This window comes from Notolabrus celidotus, chromosome 3 (genome assembly GCF_009762535.1).
Source record: "Notolabrus celidotus isolate fNotCel1 chromosome 3, fNotCel1.pri, whole genome shotgun sequence".
NCBI lineage: Eukaryota > Metazoa > Chordata > Actinopteri > Labriformes > Labridae > Notolabrus > Notolabrus celidotus.
The window spans coordinates 38,328,924-38,350,652 of record NC_048274.1 but is presented as its reverse complement, the minus strand read 5'-3'; the positions used below and the strand labels follow the sequence as shown (position 1 = coordinate 38,350,652).

At 40.6% G+C, this 21,729-nt stretch overlaps 1 protein-coding gene across 1 annotated transcript in view; it reads right to left on the bottom strand.

The window, feature by feature from the left end:
* Window positions 1-12,174, bottom strand: part of LOC117810926 (AP-2 complex subunit alpha-2-like) — a 37,180-nt gene extending 25,006 nt beyond the window's left edge. Inside the window, exons 1-8 of the mRNA XM_034680930.1 lie at window positions 11,923-12,174; window positions 7,929-7,997; window positions 7,013-7,155; window positions 6,728-6,921; window positions 4,803-4,932; window positions 4,424-4,525; window positions 4,214-4,322; window positions 736-886 (exon numbers count right to left, since the gene is read on the bottom strand). Coding sequence (XP_034536821.1) covers window positions 736-886; window positions 4,214-4,322; window positions 4,424-4,525; window positions 4,803-4,932; window positions 6,728-6,921; window positions 7,013-7,155; window positions 7,929-7,997; window positions 11,923-11,989 — 965 coding nt within the window. The 5' untranslated portion in view covers window positions 11,990-12,174. The remainder of the gene's footprint in view (window positions 1-735; window positions 887-4,213; window positions 4,323-4,423; window positions 4,526-4,802; window positions 4,933-6,727; window positions 6,922-7,012; window positions 7,156-7,928; window positions 7,998-11,922) is intronic.
* Between the last annotated feature and the right edge of the window lie 9,555 nt (window positions 12,175-21,729).

Genomic DNA, 21,729 nt, shown 5'->3' with positions numbered 1-21,729 from the left:
CTAACAAGGAGCTTAGGAGGGAGGCATGCTAGTTGTAGGCTGTCTTAATAAACACAAAGGTCGGTTTTACTCCCCACGTCTGCAGATTTGAAGATCTAGTGGATGATTTCTATTTGTCATGGAAAAGTGCTAGCGCTAGTTAGCATAGCCACATAGCTACATGTTCGTAGCTGTGTACCAAGACACACGTCTACATACTGATAAATAAAACAACAAGAAACACTAAATCTGTGACCAATCCTTCAGAAAGGTCCTGCTGCAGGCGCCTCTCCGTCAGGATCAGATTCTGGATCAGATTCAGAGGGTTGAAGTAACGCGGGTCTGTGAGCAGCCGTGTATATTCAGCCAACATGTAAACATTAGATCAACATGCTGGAGAGCCGAGGCCACATCCATTTCCTGACGGGGCGTGGTCAGAGAGCTCATTCTCATTTAAAGGCACAGACACAGAAAACAGCCTGTTCTGAGCAGGGCTGAAAAAGAGGGGTTTACAGGCAGACCAAAATCTGATTTCAAAGTGTTTTTTTGAGTAATTAACTTTAAAGACATGTTTTGGGGACCTCTTAGACCAATATATTTGGATGAAAAAGAGCATAATATGTCACCTTTAAGCACGGTTAATAGTGAAACCGGTTAATCCCAACATCCCTACTACTGAGTCCGCCTCATCTCCTTGATGTCTAGAAACAAAGCACAAGAGTCAGAGCTCTGTGTCCTATCATGAATCTGACCCACCTGTCGTGAAGAATGATGAGGGAGATGGCTTCAAACAGAATAGCGTTCTTTGCGTTGGAGTGTTGGACCTTCTTGCTCTTGGGTGGCTCCTGGGCTTTGTTGAGGATGGTCTCCAGGCACTCTGTGAGACGACTCCTCAGGGACGCATCCTCTGCAACAACAAACACTGTGTTCTGAACACCTCCTGGCCTTTAAGACACGTCAAGCTCATAATGAAATGTATTGAATAACAGTGTATGGACACATCACAAGGAGAGAAACTAAAGACTTCAATCAGAAGCCCAACATGATGGTAATCCACTAGATGTGGTAGGAAATAGAGCTTGTGTATCATATCTGGGTTTCCTTTTGAACGCTGGTACCATCTAGTGCCAAAATTCACTTCATTATCCATGAGACAAGGAAACAGTCTGTCTGTACTGTTTCTTACACCCTAACACTACAGACTGAAAGGAATCCAAGCTACATTTCTAACTGGAAAGTATAATCGACCCACCTGCTTTCTTTCTGGCTCCAATTTGCACAAATTTCATGTATTTTAAATGTTATTTATTTCCTTTTTGAATTTAAGCTAAGAAACACAAATATGTTCTCTATGTTAATAAAAGATATATATGAATTAAACATGACACTGTTCTGAGTGCTTCAAGAGTGCAACACTGGGCTAGAGCTGGAAACAGTCCTCTCATGATCAGTGACTCGTCCATATCTGTGAAACGTATGCCACATATGGTTTAATGAAACACAAGTCATTTACAGTTTGATATCACGCTGAAGTGCATTCTTTTTAAAGACACAAATTTAACAAATTGTTGGACATGATAAATTCCTGACTATGTTGTATGCAATATGACCCTCAACACTTTTACAGAAATCCTAACAGAAATTTGAAAATTCATTCAAATTCATGCTAGTTTTCCATGACTACCAACCCTAGCTTTAACATAAATACTGTGGTAAAGGTTTAGTTAGTGTGTTCTTAGAAAAGCTGCCTCTACATTGAGCCTGGGACACATTGAATCCCATTGGTGTCCCATTGTGTGAATCACTTTGCCTTACAGCACAAGAGGCATGGCATATCTGCTCTTTTATCAGCAAGTTAAAGTTTTTTTTTTTTGTTAGCATCGCAGCTGAGACATCAGTCCCAAGATGCTACCAGCCAGGTCGCTTCTGCGAATGCCTTTGTTGCTGAAGCGACACATCAGCGATTGTGGAAGCAACCTGTTATCTTCGATTTAAACACAGAAACACATTGTTGTCTTTATTGGAGGATGAGTAATCTGTGAAAGGAAGGCCTCCAAAGACATAAGCTACATGAGGGTGTGATGGGAACTGTAGACTTGAAGAGTCCTGCTGACAGACTAAATGGATGAACTTTTCAAATGGAAACTAAAGCATGAGACTATTGACTGCAAACAATGCTTGAAGCTATGCTAGAGGACGGGTAATGGGACTAACAGAGGTAAAGGTTGTATTCTGATGAAAATGCAGCCTTCAATTACCTTATGGAGAAAGCTGATAATTTGACCTGGCGATAGAAGAAAGAGTAATTACAGGAATTAAAATACTGAAATATGAATTCTAGGACCGACATTCTGGAGATGACACAGAGCCATACATTAATTTCATGTTTAATCTGGAGGGAAACTCAAGAAGTTTAGGCAAACCTTTTTTTTGTCTTTAAACTAAATGAACCCTGGACACATGCAGTATATGCTGATCAAAAATAGCACATGCATGGTTGTTACAATGTTTAGCAACGGATCAAAAAGCTGTAAAAAAGACAGACTTTAGATAATGGCAGAATGAGGTACAACGGAGAATCAAGCCATTGTAGAAAAACAAACTGGATCCGGAGGAGAAGAGTCATTTTTAGAGATTAAACTCACAAAGTGTAAGATCCAGGGTGTTCCAAAGAAAAGCAACAATTTCAGAGTTTGTTTCTCACAAATCTGTGACTAAAATCTAACTAATTTGCTACTTTTGTATTACATTTTTTTGACATTTTTCTCACAAAAGGCGTCAGATTTTAAATACAATCTCACAAATTTGTGACTTTGATGTCCGAATATTAGTCTTCTCCTACGTCTGTATTTTTATTTGTACAATAACTCCTAATATGCAGTTATATTATGGGCTGTGCAAAAACATCCTAGCAGTTTCTAAATTAAGATGCCAATCCTCCCAGCACTCTGAGTTGAGAAATGTTCAACTCTTTGAACACCAATGTGTTCGTTCATGTCACTTCTTGATAATTTACCAATCAGAATCAAGAAGGGGCGGGACTTCTGATATCAACTTTGTCAGCAACAGTAGTGGAGGTCTGTACGAATGAGGAACTAACAGTTTTGAGGTCTAGAGCAGCTGTTAATGTGATGACATCAGTACAATCAACTTTGTTTCTCTGTAAGATGTCATCAAATGAAAGAAAGTATGAAGCACTAGGGATGTAAGGATACACTTAACACATGATTCGATTTGAATCAGATTTTTGGTTCAGGATACGATTCACTCACGATTCTCTAACTATTTTCAAGAACACTGGATTGAACTCAAAATTTAAATAACTTATTTTATTTCAATTCTCAGATATGGACAGCTGGGATATATATTTGTTCTCTTATATTTCTTTGTAAACAAAGTCATCCTTTTTCATTTTGAAGGTGTGTTGTAACTCAAATAAAACCACTGCACACTTTTTTTCAGCACCTTGAAAAAAAACTAAAATCGCCGTACAAAAATACCTTGTTGGAAAATTTCAGAACAATTCTAGAGAAATGGAAAGTGAATGATTCCAAAATGAAAGTATTAAATTTTAAAACAAATAAGGTCAATCTCTTTAAATTAGGGATGTTAATTTCAAGTTTCAATTATAGTTTAATCATTTAAAAACAACAGAATGTTTTCCATGTCAGAAATAATGACATTCCCCATGTTCAAATGTTCCTTCCTGACACAGTGTATATTACTGACGGTATTAAACAGCTACGATTATATTGAGGTGTTCAAAATGTTAAACACTCTGAATATCAACGTGAGGAGCAGCTTATAAATAATCTCTGTGGACTCATGGTCATAGAGTGAAGACTCAGACTACAACATGTGGATTTACTGCAACAGGACAACTGAACAGGATCAGATTTCAGACTTAGTGTCCAGTTTTCTCCTTCTTATTGAGAAAAATAAGCATTTAAACGTGGTCAGGTGTCAGCCAGGAGCGCAACCGGGTCAGAATCAGTCCGGCGGTGGAGAAAAAAAGCTCTCATGGAGACCTGTCACTCAGCTGCAGCCCCCAGCTGAGTGTCTCCACTGTGAGCAACACCTTCAGTCAGCTGATTCTGAAACATGCTTTACACAGCAGCAATAAGCAGCAGTGAGAATCATCGGCACTGTCGCAAAGAGGATTAGTGGACACAGCCCTTTAACGTTTTCATCTTTAACCACCCCATCTTTCACACATGTCAGTGTTGTACATTACCAGGTGGAGGGTAGCACTGAAGGAGGCGCAGCAGTTTCACAGACAACCAGGGTGCAGCCACAAAGTAGTACGTGTAGTCCTGAAGGTCGATGGATGCAGAGGTCACGATCTGTGCAAAAAGACAGGAAAACATTTGAATGAAAAGATGAACGTTAATCTGTAAACTCAGTGTGATGAAGATATTGTGTTATGCTTCAGAGAGACACACACCCTGCTGAGCCTGGCCACAGACAGTGAGACAGCTGTTTTGAAGTCGTCAGGACTCTTCTGAGCCAGGTTGGTAATGAGGCTGGTGGCTGCTGTCACCACTCCCTTAAAAAACACACAAATACAGAGCATCTGAGGCATTGTATCATCATTCTGGTTCTGCTTCAAGATCCAACACGGCTAACAGTGAGGGGTCGAAAAAAAGAACTCTGCATCTCATCCATCCTACATACTAACAATAAACAGTATGCACTACATGGTAACCCTTATAGTTACTTGTGGGAAAGGTTATACCAGGTTTACTCTATCTAATTTGCATACACCCTCTGCTATTACAACACCAACAAGCTGGTACAGAAGCAGTGCACGTGTGTAGTCTTACCAGGTGCTGATCATTAAGCAGGTGGACCACTCGGGCTGTCCATTCACCCATGGGCACCAGGTCTGGGGACATCCTGTTGAGTCTCAGCAGACATAGAGCTGCACTCTGCTTCACACTGTCCATGGTGTCCCTAGCAGAGGCAGGCAGAGTACAACTTCATTCAAAGAGGGGGCCTTGTGCTCATTTTCAGTACACGAAACACAAGAGCCACTTCAGTCCAGGACTGTCTTTAACCCATGTAGTTCATCAGTTTCCATTAGGTCTACAGTCATGGCCAAAAGTTTTGAGAATGACACAAATATTACATTTTCACAAAGTCTGCTGCTTCAGGGTTTTTAGGTGTTTTTGTCAGATGTTTCTATGGTATAATGAAATACAATTAGAAGCATTTCATAAGTATCAAAAGCTTTTATTGAGAATTACACAGAATTCATGCAATAAGTCAATATTTGCAGTGTTGACCCTTCTTTTTCAAGACCTCTGCAATTCTCCCTGGCATGCTGTCAATCAACTTCTGGACCAAATCCTGACTGATGGCAGTCCATTCTTGCATAATCAATGCTTGGAGTTTGTCAGAATTTGTGGGTTTTTGATTGTCCACCCGCCTCTTGAGGATTGACCACAAGTTCTCAATGGGATTAAGATCTGGGGAGTTTCCTGGCCAAGGGCCCAAAATCTTAATGTTTTGTTCCCCGAGCCATTTTGTCTGACTTTTGCTTTATGGCAAGGTGCTCCATCATGCTGGAAAAGGCATTCTTCATCACCAAACTGCCCTTGGATGGTTGGGAGAAGTTGCTCTGGGAGGACGTTCTGGTACCATTCTTTATTCATGGCTGTGTTTTTAGGCAAGATTGTGAGAGAGCCCACTCCCTTGACCGAAAAGCAACCCCACACATGAATGGTCTCAGGATGCTTCACTGTTGGCAAGAGACAGGACTGACGGTAGCGCTCACCTCGTCTTCTCCGAACAAGCCTTCCTCCAGATGCCCCAAACAATCAGAAAGGGGATTCATCAGAGAAAATGACTTTACCCCAGTCCTCAGCAGTCCAGTCCCTGTACCTTCTGCAGGATATCAGTCTGCCCCTGATGTTTTTACTGGAGAGAAGTGGCTTCTTTGCTGCCCTCCTTGACACCAGGCCTTCCTCCAAAAGTCTTCGCCTCACTGTGCGTGCAGATGCACTCACACCTGCCTGCTGCCATTCCTGAGCAAGCTCTGCACTGGTGGTGGCCCGATCCCGCAGCTGTAACACCTTCAGGAGACGGTCCTGGCGCTCACTGGACTTTCTTGGGCGCCCTGGAGCCTGTTTGGCAACAATTGAACCTCTCTCCTTGAAGTTCTTGATAATTGGATAGACGGTTGACTGAGGTGCAATCTTACTCGCTGCTATAAACTTCCCTGTTAGGCCCTTTTTGTGCAATGCAATGATGGCTGCACGTGTTTCCTTGCAGGTAACCATGGCTAACAGATGAGGAACAATGGTGTCATGCACCATCTTCCTTTTAAAGTGTCCAGTCACTCAATCATGACAGATTGATCGCCAGCCTTGTCCTCATCAACACCCACACCTGTGTTAATGTGTGTGACACCTGTGTGTCATTGAAATGATGTTAGCTGGTCCTTTTGTGGCAGGGCTGAAATGCAGTGGAAATGTGTTTTTGGTGATAAAGTTCATTTTCAAGGCAAAGAGGGACTTTGCAATTAATTGCAGTTGAGCTGATCACTCCTCATAACATTCTGGAGTATATGCAAATTGCCATTATAAAAACTGAAACAGCAGACTTTGTGAAAATTAATAGTTGTGTCATTCTCAAAACTTTTGGCCATGACTGTAGGTTGAATTTGTGTCATGGACAGGAACAATTTAGCAAAGTGTTTGAGACATGTAGCCAGTTAAAGTCTCCATCAGTGAGACATAGTACATACCCTGCCACCAGGATGCTGGGAATCTGAGATGCAAAAGCCTCGGCCATTTCTCTGCTGCCCACGTTAGCAATACAGTGCAGGGCCAAGTTCATGAAGGTGGGGTTTCGACTGGCCAGGTCATTCTTGATGCCGTTGTTGATGAGACGGATCAGGTCACTGTTAGAGTTCACCAGCACTGAGATGAAGAGGTAGCCCTGACAGGAGATATAGGAAACATTGTCAAGTTGAAATCCCACCGTATAGGCACATCAAACGGCTCTCAGCTGAACAGAAACACACACTTACAATCTGTTTCTCCGTGTACTTGTTGGAGCTGAGCAGGTTGACAGCCTCCATGTGTCCAAAGTCGATGTCATGGCCCAGCAGGAAGATAAAGAGCAGCTTGCATACATACTTTTTCTTACTGTAGCCGTCAAGAGCCTTGTCTCCTGTTCACATGTGCAAAAACAAACAAACACACAAACAAACAAACACACACACACACACACAAACACAAAGACATATTTCAATGTCTATACACAGTTTTATTATCATTTAAACCATATGGTGGTAGGCTTTGACTGAAGGAGGTGCAAATGAAGACATTTGTTAAATGTAGAATCCAGTTTAAAGTCTTGTTGTTGTGTATAGAGCGCTCAATGTCAGGCTCCAGTCTACATTAGGGAGCTACTGAAGCCTAATAACTCCAGCAGGACTCTGAGGTCCTCTGATCAGGGTTTAGATTCAAGATTCAAATATTTTCATTGTCAAATTCACCATATAAACGAAGACATACAGAAAAATCCAGATCCCGTTTCTCTCTTCCAACTCTTAAATAGCAAAAATGTAAATATAAAATACAATACAATTACAATCAAATACAGTTAAAAACATAGGGAATACATAAGAATGACTATATGTCTGTGTGCTGTGTGGGCGACATGCTGAAGCAAACTAATAATAGTCAGAGAGGAACAGGTGGCTGGACAAACAAGTTCAACAGGAGATTGAGACCAACACTTTGACAGTGAGATGTCCATCAGTGCAGAAACAGAAAAGGACAGTGAAATCAGTGAAGAAAGCACAAAGCCAAGAAACAGCTGAGAGATGAGTTAGCAAAGCCAATTACCAGCAGCAGTTCAATCAACCAATCATAAAATACACCATGCAATGGATCAGTCTGAAGTTCAGCCCTCCATGTTTAGCCTTGGTTATCACCTACCTTTAAACTTGGAACGAATATTCGCCAGTTCTTTGTTTATCCTCTTGATCTCTGCCTCTTTACTTTTACCTGCAAACAGAGCAACACATAGACATTAAGTTCAACAACTCCTCATGCTTTAAGCTTTGCTGCACCGGTTTGAAACATTTAGGCTCCAGTCAGGGTCCACTACTTCCACTACGGAGGGGAAACAGTGGGGCAAAGTGGTTCTGCCTCTGATCACCCTTGAGATAGTAACAGAGGTGAAATGGGGTGAAGAAGATGGCGACGTGTAGTGTCAGAGCCAGCAGGGCTAACGTCATATATTGCAATGTGAGTGCAACGTGCATGGAATAATGAAGTAATGCATGACTTTGTTTTTTGGTTGTTTTTTTTACCCAACTATACCTTTTATTTTTTCAATTACAGATAGCTTGACAGAAATCCTGAAGTCCATTATGGTAATGTTTGACTGAGTCAAATACTTTTCTGTCTACATTTATTGAATACATGTTCATTCAAGTTTCTAGTTTGTTTATATTAAATTGTATTTTATCAACAATGTTATATTTTTATTATACATCAGCCATCGGTCGACCTGCTCTCTAATCATCAGCTGTTGAAAAGCTAACATCAATGCCAAAGTGTCCTCGGGCAAGCCATTGAACTCCAGTTGCCCCCGGTGGCTGTGCCAGCGGAGGGATTAGTTACTGATGGGGCTTTACATAGCAGCCATCAGTGTTGTCCAGGATCCTCTAATGGAGAGGTTTCAGAGTGAGGGGACAAGCGCATGGATGAGCGTCCTGAGCCACGTAGGGTCCAGTGCCTTGCCCAAGGGCACATCAGCAGTGCCCAGGAAGTGAACTGGTATCTCTCCAGCCCCCAGCCCAATGGAGGGGGGGAAACTGTACTACAACTAGGAGATCATTTCTGTGTGAAGTGATTCTTGTTCCCCTAAGCTAATGGCCTTAGTGAAACAACGTTGAGACCATAGACGTATTAAAGCTGCTGTGAGGAACTTTTAGATTGTATCGATTCTGGCGCCCCCTTGTGGACAAAGGGATACCTCTTATCTCTTGTCCTGTACATGCAAAATAATTGTCTTCAGACAATAACCTCATCCTGTTGTCTTTTAACATTTAGACTTATCTTACAATGTGATTATTTGCAATGAAAACAGCCAAAAAAGGGTGTTTCTAAAGCGAGTTGTCAATCATCTGTTCTGACACCTACCCCCTCAGAGCAGTTGTAGACATCAAAATGACAACAGAGAAGCTATCAGTGTTGTTGCTGATGGTCTTGTTTGCTTTTGAGGGTCATAATGATGCATCAGTATCAGTTTCAGTCTGTTTCTCAGCCAGTTAAAAACCCCTCATAGTGCCTTTAAGTCCAAGCGGCAACCTCCGGCCGCGAGAATTGAAGCCAATGAAAAAGTGTTAAAAACTGCAGTTCTTAGAGTGTCCGCTTGAGGCTGGTCACTGACGGCAGAGGCTGCTAGGCGCCCATCAGTAACTACTAACTGATCCCATTCACACTCTGCTGGCACAGTCAACAGGGGGCAAGACATAATGCCCACATAACATTGTTGTTGTTTATTTGCATTTAAGAAAAAAGAGCTATTTAATAACAATAACAACCATTACTCCATGTGCATTACAATTACAATGGATGTGATATGCTGTCATTTAGCATAAAAAAGACGTGCTCATTTAGGGGACGTTTACTCTGCTCCAGAGCAATGACAAGGCTGCCTGCAAACTCATAATCTTAATATCTTCAAAACTGCAGCATTATGGCAAAATTCACCCCCTGTACAGAGTGTGCCGATCAAGAAATGAGCTATCCAGACTACACCTGTTCTTTGAACCAGGCTGTAAACATGTTTATCTCTGCTGTAAAGATCGGCTTTATTGATTTAGTGTGTATGTGGTTTCCTGTACTTCCGGAGCCAGTCTCAAGCAGATCCTCGATGAACTGCAGTTTATAACACTTCCACATTGGCTTCAATTCTAGCGGCTGGAGGTTATTTGTTTGTTTGTTTTAATCGTCCCAGTGAGTAAAGGTATCAGCCGATGCATCAAACCTAAATTATTATTATCATTGATGTTTTAATTGTTAGTAGTAGAAAAAATAACTTAGGATCTCAACATTTTACAAATATAGCACTATAACAAAATGTTTGTGGAGATCATGAGATCTTTCCCACCTTTCCTGACATATTAAGCTTTGATATCTTGTGATTATGAAATAATTCACCTTTAGTCTATAAATAACTGATTTTGAATACACCCATTATCAAAGAAATCATGCTTTGTTATCCTAACACTACAATATATCCTGTGATGTCAGGGATAAGTGCATTAAAGACATGAGAAAAGATGACTGACTCCTAAGGAAGGCCTCTCAGATCCTCTGGCTCCTCTCTTTCAGCTGTTCCTCAGAGGAGAACAGAAACATTTGGTGACGCTGCTCTCAGACACCACGCTCCTAAACTATAGAACAGCCTGCTGGAGGATCTGAGAGGAGCTGATGGAGATATTCAGACTTTTAAACATAAACTAAAAACGGATTTATTCAGTCTGGCTTTTATGTAGGGTTTAACAATTTTATTACTTACTTTTTACTGTTGATTTAAATGTTGCTTTATTATTTTACTAATTTTAACTGTTTATCTTATTTGATTTGTATTTATTTATTCATTCATTTATTTATTTTAATTTATTATTATTATTTTGACATTTTTAGCCTTAATCTTATTTTCAACTCTTATCCTTACCCTTTTTAAATGTATTTATTTTAACTATTTATATTCTTAATATCAATTTGACGCTTTAACTTAAATAACACATATTTTATTGTTGTTGGTGTGCATTAGTCTCTATTTAAAATCCTTTAAAAAAAAAATTCTATATATATATATATATATATATGTGTGTCTTGCCATTTTTTTATTTTTGCTTCTTTCTTGTTTTCAAGAAATCACTTTGGGTTGCATTTGGGTTGAATAAAACTTGATTGATTGATTAATTGATTGATTGATTGATTGATTGATTGATTGATTGATTGATTGATTGATTGGTAGATTGATTCATTGATTGGTTGATTGGTTGATTTGGTTGGTTGGTTGGTTGATTGATTGATTGATTGATTGATTGATTGATAGATTGATAGATTGATTGGTTGATTGGTTGATTTGGTTGGTTGGTTGGTTGGTTGATTGATTGATTGATTGTTTGATTGATTGATTGATTGATTGATTGATTGATTGAGGAAGTCTTGCTCTATTGGTGAGTGACATTTGTCTGCGGATCATTTCCTGCTCAGATAAACTCTGTCCAGACTTCTATCAGTACAGTTCTTGTGAGCAGTTCTACAATAAGATTACAACCTTTATTAAGATCAAGTAATATCCTGATTGAATTTCGAAAAGTTTTACAGGACAATAAGGAAAGCAGGGAATGGAAATGTGAACCTGCTTATTTGGTGACAGCACTGTCTGTAGACAGAGATACTTTAATGCATGTATTCTGTTACTCTTTGTAAAGTGACAGACAGTTTTCCCACGGATGTTTAGTACAGGTCTTGAAACCATGGGGAATGATTGGACTCTAGTGTCTGAGTGAATAATCTCAGACTCCAGCTGGTCTTCATCTCAGCTGAGTGCGTCCTTTTGACGTGACAGCATGAGGCTGACTGTGTAAACTGTGCGTGTGAGCAGTCAGTGAAGACACGAGAGCTATGTGGAAATCAGACATTGCACAAACTTGAATCTCCTCGGACTCTCGACAGTTTGGTGGAATCAGCACTTAGCGGTCGACGCCCTTCGACGTTAGCACTGAAGCTACCAGCTAACCTTCATGGTCTGAGAGGTTTGAGGAGTTAAAGTCAACACATGTTTCAGGGAAAGGAGAAGGAAGGGGGACGCTTTTCGACTCCTTCCCTGTAGAGTCACAGCAGCTAGCTTGTTCCTGTCCTGGCCGTGATCTGAGGATGAGTGTGATAAAAACAAACTTACAGTTCCTGATGTCAGAGATGAACACCGCCAGGCCCCGCATCCCGTCTCCTTTAGACACCGCAGGCATGTTGAGCTCTCCCTGTCAATGCTCTCTGTGTTCTGTGTTAAACAGCCTGACTGTAGAGGAAAAGTTACTTTGAGAGTCTGCTCAGCAGCTAGCAGAGCTGTGTAGTACTACCACTACGAGCCCGGACCGGAGACAGGAACCAGACGGGCTGCGTTCGATACCCCTGCACACCTACTACCTCAAACAGGGCCGCGTCCCATTCCTGTTGAGACAACAACAAGACAAGACTGCTTCACTTTAAACACTGAGCAGGTTTAACACTTTGATACAGCTCAGCATTTTAAAGAGAGGTGAAATATATATACATATATATATACATTTTTAAAAGCAAACTCAAGACCTACCCTTTTAGTCTCACTTTTAACTGAGTTTTATTCTCATAACAGTTTATATTTATTTATTTATTTATTATCTAGTTCATATTTTAGTCACTTTTATTCTATTTTGTTTATTTGTGTCCTTTCTTTCTTTCTTTTTTTTAAGTATAGCATCTTGTTTTCTTTTAATGGTTTAATATTTTAGTGTTTTATTACCTTAGAAATGTATTTTATTGGTAGATATAACCGGACCTGGATGCCATTTATTGAATGTGTAGAGAAACTGTCATTCCCGGCAACTTAAAGCAACATAATGTCTGTGAGGCGTTTTTTTTTTCAGACCTGATCATGTGATAGAATGTAAATGTCCCTGTTTCCTAACTGACCTGTGTTTTCTTGACCTCCTTTAAATCTAATACGAAGTGAATTATGTACCCTGTTGTACCCTTACAGCTGAAGTGTCTTGTTTCAGTTTTTTATCTTGTTTGTTTGTTTTTGTGTTGTTGTTTTTTGTTTTGTTTTTCTCGTTAGTTTATTTGTATGAATATGTATATACACATCTATATATCTATACACAGTTAATCTATGTTTAATGCCAGGTGTTGGCAACACTACTTTTGTTATAGAAGAAAATGTGAAAAATAAAATGTTCAAAAAAAAAAGAAATGTATTTTATTTTGATGATTTTAATTTCCTGTGTTGAGTTTTAACCAAGCGGCAACCTCCGGCCCAAGCGGCAAACTCCGGTCTCAAACGATGAAGCCCATGTGGAAGTGATATAAACTGCAATACATCGAAAATCCGCTTGAGGCTGGCTGCAGAAACACCGGAAACCACATAGATATGAATGGGAAAAAGACGATCTTTGCAGCATTAATAAACATGTTTACAGCCTGGTTCAAAAAACGGCTTGGCCCTACAACGCTAATCTCTCTAATGGCACACACTGTACGGGGGGTGAATTTTTTTCTAACATGACGGTTAAGAAGATATTAAGATTATGAGTTTTGCCCAAATAAGGACATGACTGACGTGAATCTCGGTCGGGAACACACAGCCATTGGCTAAGAGACTCACACTACGTCACACTCTGCCTAGTTGAGTTCCGCATTACCAATATGGCTGCTGCCGTCGATTTGCTTCAAAACAGCTCTCAGGAACAGATGGGTGACGTCACGGATACTACGTCCATATTTTTTACAGTCTATGCTCTGGCCTCAAAATATGAAGCCCATGCAGAAGTGTTATAAACTGGAATTCATCGAGAATCCGCTAGAGGCTGACTGCAGAAACACAGGAAACCACATACACACCCATTCAAAGAAGACGATCCTTCCTGCAGAAATAAACCTGTTTACCGCCTGGTTCTATGTAGCTAATCTCTCTATCGGCACACACTGTACGGGGGGCGAATTTATTTCTAACACAGCGGTTAAGAAGATATTAAGATTACGGGTTTATGCCCAAATAAGGACATGCCTGGCTTGACTCCTGGTCGGGAACACATAGCTGTTGGCTAAGAGGCTCAAACCCTGCCTCTTTATGTCACACTATGCCTGGTTGACTACCGCATTACCAATATGGCTGACCCCCATAGACTGTATAAATAATGGACGTAGTATCCGTGACGTCACCCATCTGTTTCTGAAGAGCTGTTTTGAGGCCAATCGTCGGCAGCAGCCATATTGCTGCTGTCAGGCAATTGTGACGTAAAGAGGCGGAGTTTGAGCCTCCTCGCCAACAGCTACAGTGCTCCCACAGTCAGCTGTGCCTCTCATTGGAAGACTAGTAATCTCAATATCTTTGAAATTGCCACGTTAGAAAAAAATTCACCCCCCTCACAGTGAGAGCACATCAAGAAATGAGCTATCCAGACTACACTTGTCTTTTGTACCAGGCTGTAAACATGTTTATTTCTGCTGTAAAGATCAGCTTTTCCCCATTCATGTGTATGTGGTTTCCGGTACTTCAGGAGCCAGCCTCAAGCGGATCCTCAATGAACTGCAGCTTTTAACACTTCCGCATTGGACTCATATTTTTAGACCAGAGGTTGCTGCTTGCTGCCCCAGGATCTTTTTCTTAATTTATTCTATCATAAGTTGTTTTTATGTACAGCCCTTTGTGTTACAATGTCATTGTATGAAAAGCGCTTTATAAAGTCTGATTGATTGATTGATTGATTGATTGATTGATTGATTGGTTGATTGATTGATTAGATATTTGATTAGTTGATAATGATTATTGAAATTCATTAAAGTGGCAAAAGTGCATATTTTAAGACATATTTAAAAAAGATTGTAGCTGCAAGTGACACTTAGCAAGCCTTAACAGGGGTGTCAAACATACGGCCCGCGGGCCAAACCCGGCCCGCCAGAGGTTCCTATTAGGCCCGAGAGATGATTTTGGAAAGTGAAAAAATTACAAAGCAGACATTAAAGCTGCTGTTCGTAGTCATGGAGTAAACATCTTTTCAGAGAGAGGGACTTTGAATGTCAACACTATCCCTCCTAACCAGATTTCCTCTTAGTCCCCCAACACAGATCGGCATGTGCAGTCATGATCGTTCCGAACTTAGAACCAATCAGAGGACATAGTAGGGGCCCCTTAATCAACCAGAACGGAGGATTGGAGATTAGCTCTGATTGGTCCGTCATAACATGAACGAGGGGAATAATAACATTGCTTGATAAAAAGGCATTGGAAAAACCAGAGATTTCGCAATAGTCTCACATTACTTCACTTACTGATGAGTACTGATGTTTATTATGACTTTGCTCCAAACCCAGCAGAAAAAAGTAACGGTTTTTACACCATTCCTACCAACAGCAGCTTTAACTGCAATTTTTCGCTAAAAGTAACTGCTATTTCAAATTTGTCCTCTGGGGGTTGTATACAATCATAGTGCTGATGGAGCGCACCTGAACGATGCTCTGGGACTTTTTCATCAAAATGCAGAAAAAGAATATTTGCAGTTTGGATAATCTGGATGAAATTCATGAAGACTTTTTAGAGCACTTCATGATCCAATTAACTAAAGTTCCTGTATATGTAGGAGGGGTCGATCCAGATCTTTCAAAAGGAACCTCATATCCTGCGGGTGCTTACCGTACATTTGCGTGCCTAATAGGTGCGCTCTGTCACTACTAACACTAGCACTACACCCCTGCATACAACACTGTCCAGCAAGCAAACTGTTCAAGCTGGAGCTGAGGGGTCCAGAATAGTCAAATTTACCTTCTTCATTATTATCTATTTTGCTGTAGACATAACACTGTGTTTCAGGTGAGTGGGAAACCTGTAATTTGGTGTGTCGGCAGCAGGTTTCAGTGCCTAAAGAATATGATACCTTTCTGCACTATGAGACTCATGGTGAAAAAACAAATGCTGCTTTTGTCAAAAAAAAAAAAAATCATTAAATGTGAACATTTTCAGAATGTACTTATTTGCACTAAAACAAAGGGGAAAATGTGGTTGTCGTTATTCATATGTTGTAATGCTATAATTTTACTTGTTCGGCCCACTTGAGATCATCTTGGGCTGTACGTGGCCCCTGAACTGAAATAAGAGTTTTTTTGTTTTTAGGTGTTGCTTAACGATACAAGACGGGTGAGAGACATGACAATACCATACACAATTTACAAAGAGTGAAAGACAAGACAACAAGTGAACATTACAGGGAATAATGTGTGTGTGCGCATGTGTGTGTGTGTGTGTGTGTGTGTGTGTGTGTGTGTGTTTGTGTGAGTCTGTGTATGGGTGTGAGTGGGTTTGTGTGAGTGTGTGTATGTGCATGTATATACGTGTTGGTGTGTGGGCGTTTGTCTCTTTGTATGTATAAGTGTATCAAAATAGGACAGTAGTTTGAGATAAACTGGGTGGGAGAAGGTAGTGAAGGCGATTGGGGGTGGGGTAAATTATTAGAGATACCCAAAATTAAATAATTATAATAATAGATAAACACATTAAAAATAAATAAATAAACAAAATTAAATTAAAAAGGAGGGGGGTGAACTAGTTCAGTGGGCAAGTAAGAAATTGAGTTAATATAAATAAAGAGCTATAATACTACAACTACTACCACTAACAGTAATAATAATAATACAAATAATAATAATAGTATTATTAATAATAATAATAATAATAAGAAGAAGAAGAAGAAGAAGAAGAAGAAGAAGAAGAAGAAGAAGAAGAAGAAGAAGAAGAAGAAGAAGAAGAAGAAGAAGAAGAAGAAGAAGAAGAAGAAGAAGAATTAGTTAGATTTGATAAAAATTTAAAATAAATAAATAAACAAATAAATAAAAATATTATAACTAAATAGTAAATAATCATAGTCATGATAATACTAACGGTAATAATATCCATGGTAATAATCATAATTCTTAGTATCATTTACATATTAGCCTTAACCATCATCATCTCTGCCTCTTCCTTTCACCTGGAAGTCCCTCCACTTCCCCTAAGTAAAGGTCTGTTTGTTTGTTTTTTGTTTTTATATTCATTTATTTTATTTATTTTTTTTGGGGGGGGGGTTGTTTGTTTGTTTGTTTGTTGTTGTTGTTATTGTTTTTTGTTAAGTTTTTTGTTTCGAACTGAAATAAGTTCGACACCCTTGCCTTAAACCTTTGTGCATGTTGGGATGTGTCACAACCGTGAAGTGTGTTGAGGCTGCTGGTTGTGCAGCAGCTGTTACTGTGCACCTGTAGTGTTATCCCCAATTCACAACAAAAGGTATCTCATGACACTTAACAAAAAAAATAGCAGGTCCAAACTATACTCTTTGTCTATTCACAAAGACCCGACGTCAAGATAAGTTAAGATTAAATATTATTACATTCTAATCCACCATGAGTAGAGCACTTTGCACCATTAAACAAGTTACAGTGACAAGGACAAACTTCCTTTAACAGGCAGAAACCTCCAGCAGGACCAGACTCATGTTAGACACACATCTGCCTCGACCGTGTCGGGGTTAGGGAGAGAGATAGACGGACAACAATATAACAGCTCATGCAGACTAATGATTACAATAATAATAAAGTACTGTTTACAGGAACCGATATTAAAGGTGACATATCATGCGAAATTGACTTTTTAATGGTTCTTTACCTGAAATATGTGTCCCTGGCATGTCTACAAACCCCCCGAGAATGAAAAAAATCCATTCTGCCCCTGTTCTGATTTCTCCACCTTTCTGTAAATGTGTGTGAAACGAGCCGTTTCAGACTTCAGTGTTTTTGTTACGTAACAACAATATCCGGTCTGTCACGGAGTCAGAGCTCGGAGCTTGTTCAGCCCATAGACTGTATAAAATAATACTGAATCCCTCCTCTGTTTTTCATTACCTGCACACATGTGTGCTAACAAGGAGCTTAGGAGGGAGGCATGCTAGTTGTAGGCTGTCTTAATAAACACAAAGGTCGGTTTTACTCCCCACGTCTGCAGATTTGAAGATCTGGTGGATGATTTTTATTTATCATTGATAAGTGCTAGCGCTAGTTAGCATAGCTACATAGCTACATGTCGTAGCTGTAGCTGTGTACCAAGACACACGTCGACATACTGACAAATAAAACAACAAGAAACACAGAATCTGTGACCAATCCTTCAGAAAGGTCCCGCTGCCTTTCTGGTAGAGGTCGGTTTTACTCCCCACGTCTGCAGATTTGAAGATCTAGTGGATGATTTTTATTTGTCATGGATAAGTGCTAGCGCTAGTTAGCATAGCCACATAGCTACATGTTCGTAGCTGTGTACCAAGACACACGTCTACATACTGATAAATAAAACAACAAGAAACACTAAATCTATGACCAATCCTTCAGAAAGGTCCTGCTACAGGCGCCTCTCCGTCAGGATCAGATTCTGGATCAGATTCAGAGGGTTGAAGTAACGTGATCTCTGAGCAGCCGTGTATATTCAGCCAACATGTAAACATTAGATCAACGTGCTGCACAGCCGAGGCACATCCACTTCCCGAGGGGGCGTGGTCAGAGAGAAAACAGAGTGTTCTGAGGAGGACTGAAGAAGAGGACTTTTCAGGCACGCCAAAATCTGATTTCTAAGTGTTTTTTTGAGCATAAACTTTAAAGACATGTTTTGGGGACCTCTTAGACCAATATATATTGATGAAAAAAGCGTGATATGTCACCTTTAACAGGCAGAAACCTCCAGCAGGACCAGACTCATGTTAGACAGCCATCTGCCTCGACCGTGTTGGGGTTAGGGAGAGAGATAGATGGACAACAATATAACAGCTCATGCAGACTAATTATTACAATAATAATAGTAGAAGTGCTATTTACAGGCACTGCATACTAACAACTTATAAACTTGCATTTCCTTTACTTAAATATGTGGAAATGCTAAAAACAAAACCCTGCTGAAAAAGTATACATTTGAGAATTTTTTTTGAAGAAGCTGCAGTTATACAAATAATAGTTGTAGTATCAGAAGCAGTGTCAGAGGTAGCAGTGATAGTGTGATCAGCAGCAGTAGTAACGGTCTTAATAATAGTGTTATAAGTAGTGAAAAAGTAGTGTAAGTTGTATTAGAGGCAGTGTTTGTGTATGTGTGGGAGAGACAGAGAGAAAGACAGAGCAAGGAATAAAAAGGAAAAGACTGAAAAACAAATGGAATCATACAATCAAAGAAATAGAGAGAGAGAGAGATCAGTTTAAATAGGGGGAGCATGCTAACAAAGCTAAAGATGGAGGGTCTGAAACATTCTGTAAAGAAAAACATTGGTTGTATAATGGTTAATAAGTATAAGCTTAATCAGCATTAGCACTTCATAATAGACAGATTTTAATATTTATTTCAGTTAAAGTCAGGAGGTCTCATATTAGCATACAATAATGTTGATGAAGGAATGAAAAGTATCAATTACCAGTATAGAAGTTTGAGGCAAACTGTTCTAAAATTAAATTTAGCATTGAAACAGAAATGATAAAGGTGAGACTGTAGTTATAGTTTTAGCAGCCAGAGGCTGGCAAGTCCACAGCAAGAAGCCGTCTGCAGCAATGATCCAGAGGAACCTACGAGACAAGGGAGCTCAGACAATCTCAGACAGTACCTTTTAAAGAAGTAACTTTAATGGAACAGGAAAACTTTAAGTGACAGGCAGACAGAGGAGAGAAAGAGGGAAAGACAGGATCCCAGTGAGTCTGTGCCCCCAGTAGTCTAAGCTTATAGCAGCGTAACTAAAAGCTGGTCCAAACCTGAGCCAGCCATAACTATGAACTTTATCGAAAAAGAAAGTTTGTAGCCTACTCTTAAAAATAGAGAGGGTTATAAAGCATTGCAACATGAATCTGGGGATGACAACTTAGGGGTGAAAGAAAAATGGGAAATGGAAGCAAACATCATAATAACAGATGAAGACTGGATGGAAACATTTAGAGCAGGACACAGACTGACACACAGCCCGGCACGGAGGGAATTTGACTGGAAGGTCAAAATGCGGTATTTTAATACTCCTTCTATAACCTCCAAATACAGTAACACATCTGATTTGTGTTGGAGGGGCTGTGGGTTAATCGGGAATTTCACCCATATATTTTGTGATGACAGGATCTCAAGGCGCAGCCGGGGGGAGGAGGGTCTCCAGTTCGGGGAGCTTGGAATCTCATCTCTGCTTTTTGCAGACGATGTGGTTCTGTTGGCTTCCTTCAGCTGGGACCTCCAGCGGGCATTGGGGCGGTTTGCAGCTGAGTGCGAAGCGGCCGGGATGAGAGTTAGCACCTCCAAGTCTGAGGCCATGGTTCTCTGCCGGAAAACGGTGCATTGCTCTCTCTCGGTGGGGAGTGAGACTTTGCTCCAAGTGGGGGAGTTTAAGTATCTCGGGGTCTTGTTCGCGAGTGAGGGTAAAATGGAGCGTGAGATCCACAGGCGGATTGGTGCGGCGTCAGCAGTGATGCGGACGTTGTATCGGACCATTGTGGTGAAGAGGGAGCTGAGCCGGAAGGTAAAGCTTTCGATTTACCAGTCGGTCTACGTTCCAACCCTCACCTATGATCATGAGCTGTGGGTCATGACCGAAAGGATAAGATCGCTGATACAAATGGCTGAAATGAGTTTCCTGCGAAGGGTGTCTGGGCTCGGCCTTAGAGAGAGGGTCAGGAGCTCGGACATCCGGAGGGAGCTCGGAGTAGAGCCGCTGCTCCTCCGCGTCGAAAGGAGTCAGCTGAGGTGGTTCGGGCATCTGATAAGGATGCCTCCCGGACGCCTCCCTTTAGAGGTGTTCCGGGCACGTCCAACTGGGAGAAGGCCCCGGGGTAGACCCAGAACGCGGTGGAGGGATTATATCTCCCGCCTGGTCTGGGAACGCCTCGGGATTCCCCAGGAGGAGCTGGAAAGTGTCGCCGGGGAGAGGGATGTCTGGGTCAATTTGCTTGGACTGCTACCCCCGCGACCCGACCCCGGATAAGCGGAAGAAAATGGATGGATGGATGGATGGATGGATATTTTGGGAATGTCCAAAACTTAGTGATTTTTGGAAAAACATCCAAAAAGAACTCCAACAAATCTTTGGGATCACATTTTCTTTAAATCCTTCTCTCTTCATACTCGGCATAACCCCTGATAACATTAACGATGCAGACTTAATATCTTTACTAAGAATTTTGCTTTTAATAGCCAAAAAAACAATCACAACGTCCTGGTTGAATCCGCTTCCTCCCATCATTTCGCAATGGAGAGACAGAGTTAAAGCTGTCCTTATAATGGAAAAAATCACAGCAAGGTTACAGCTGAAGACAAACAAGTTTCTCAATACATGGGCAGCAGTGATACAGGCGATGCCTGAGCTCTACTCACCTCTTGTTTGATTTATTTATTTGATTTGATTTATTGATTTCAGTTCAGTTTTCCCCTAAATACACCTCTGGAAATGTAAACTAGAAGCAATGAATCTATACTGTGAATTAAGATAAGACTGTAGAGATGATGATTCTAGTTATAGGACATTTTCTCATTAATATGTAAAGATTAAGTGTAAGGGAATACATCTCCTGTATGTGTGCTTGTTGTGTGTCAATTGAACAAAGTATATAAATAAAATGTTAAAGAAAAAAAAAATAGAGAGGGTGTCTGATGATTCCAAAGGAGAGGTGCCTGTGAACTGAAGGCTCTACCTCCCATACCACTTTTAGAAACCTTAGGTACGACGGGCAGGCCTGAATCCTAGGAGCGTAGTGTTCTAGAGGGGTGATAGTGCTGGTAGCTGCAGCCACTCACTTTACACTTATTCTCCACCGCTCCACTGTCATACTGTCAGGTAGGAGGTTAATACAAGCTAACAGACTAGCATTTTATGCTTAATTAGTGATGTCTGAATAATTTTTAACACGGCGTTCAGAGGCTAGTAGCTCAGTCCATAGGGACTTGGCTTGGGAACCGTACCGTCGTCCCAGTATGGACGAAGTT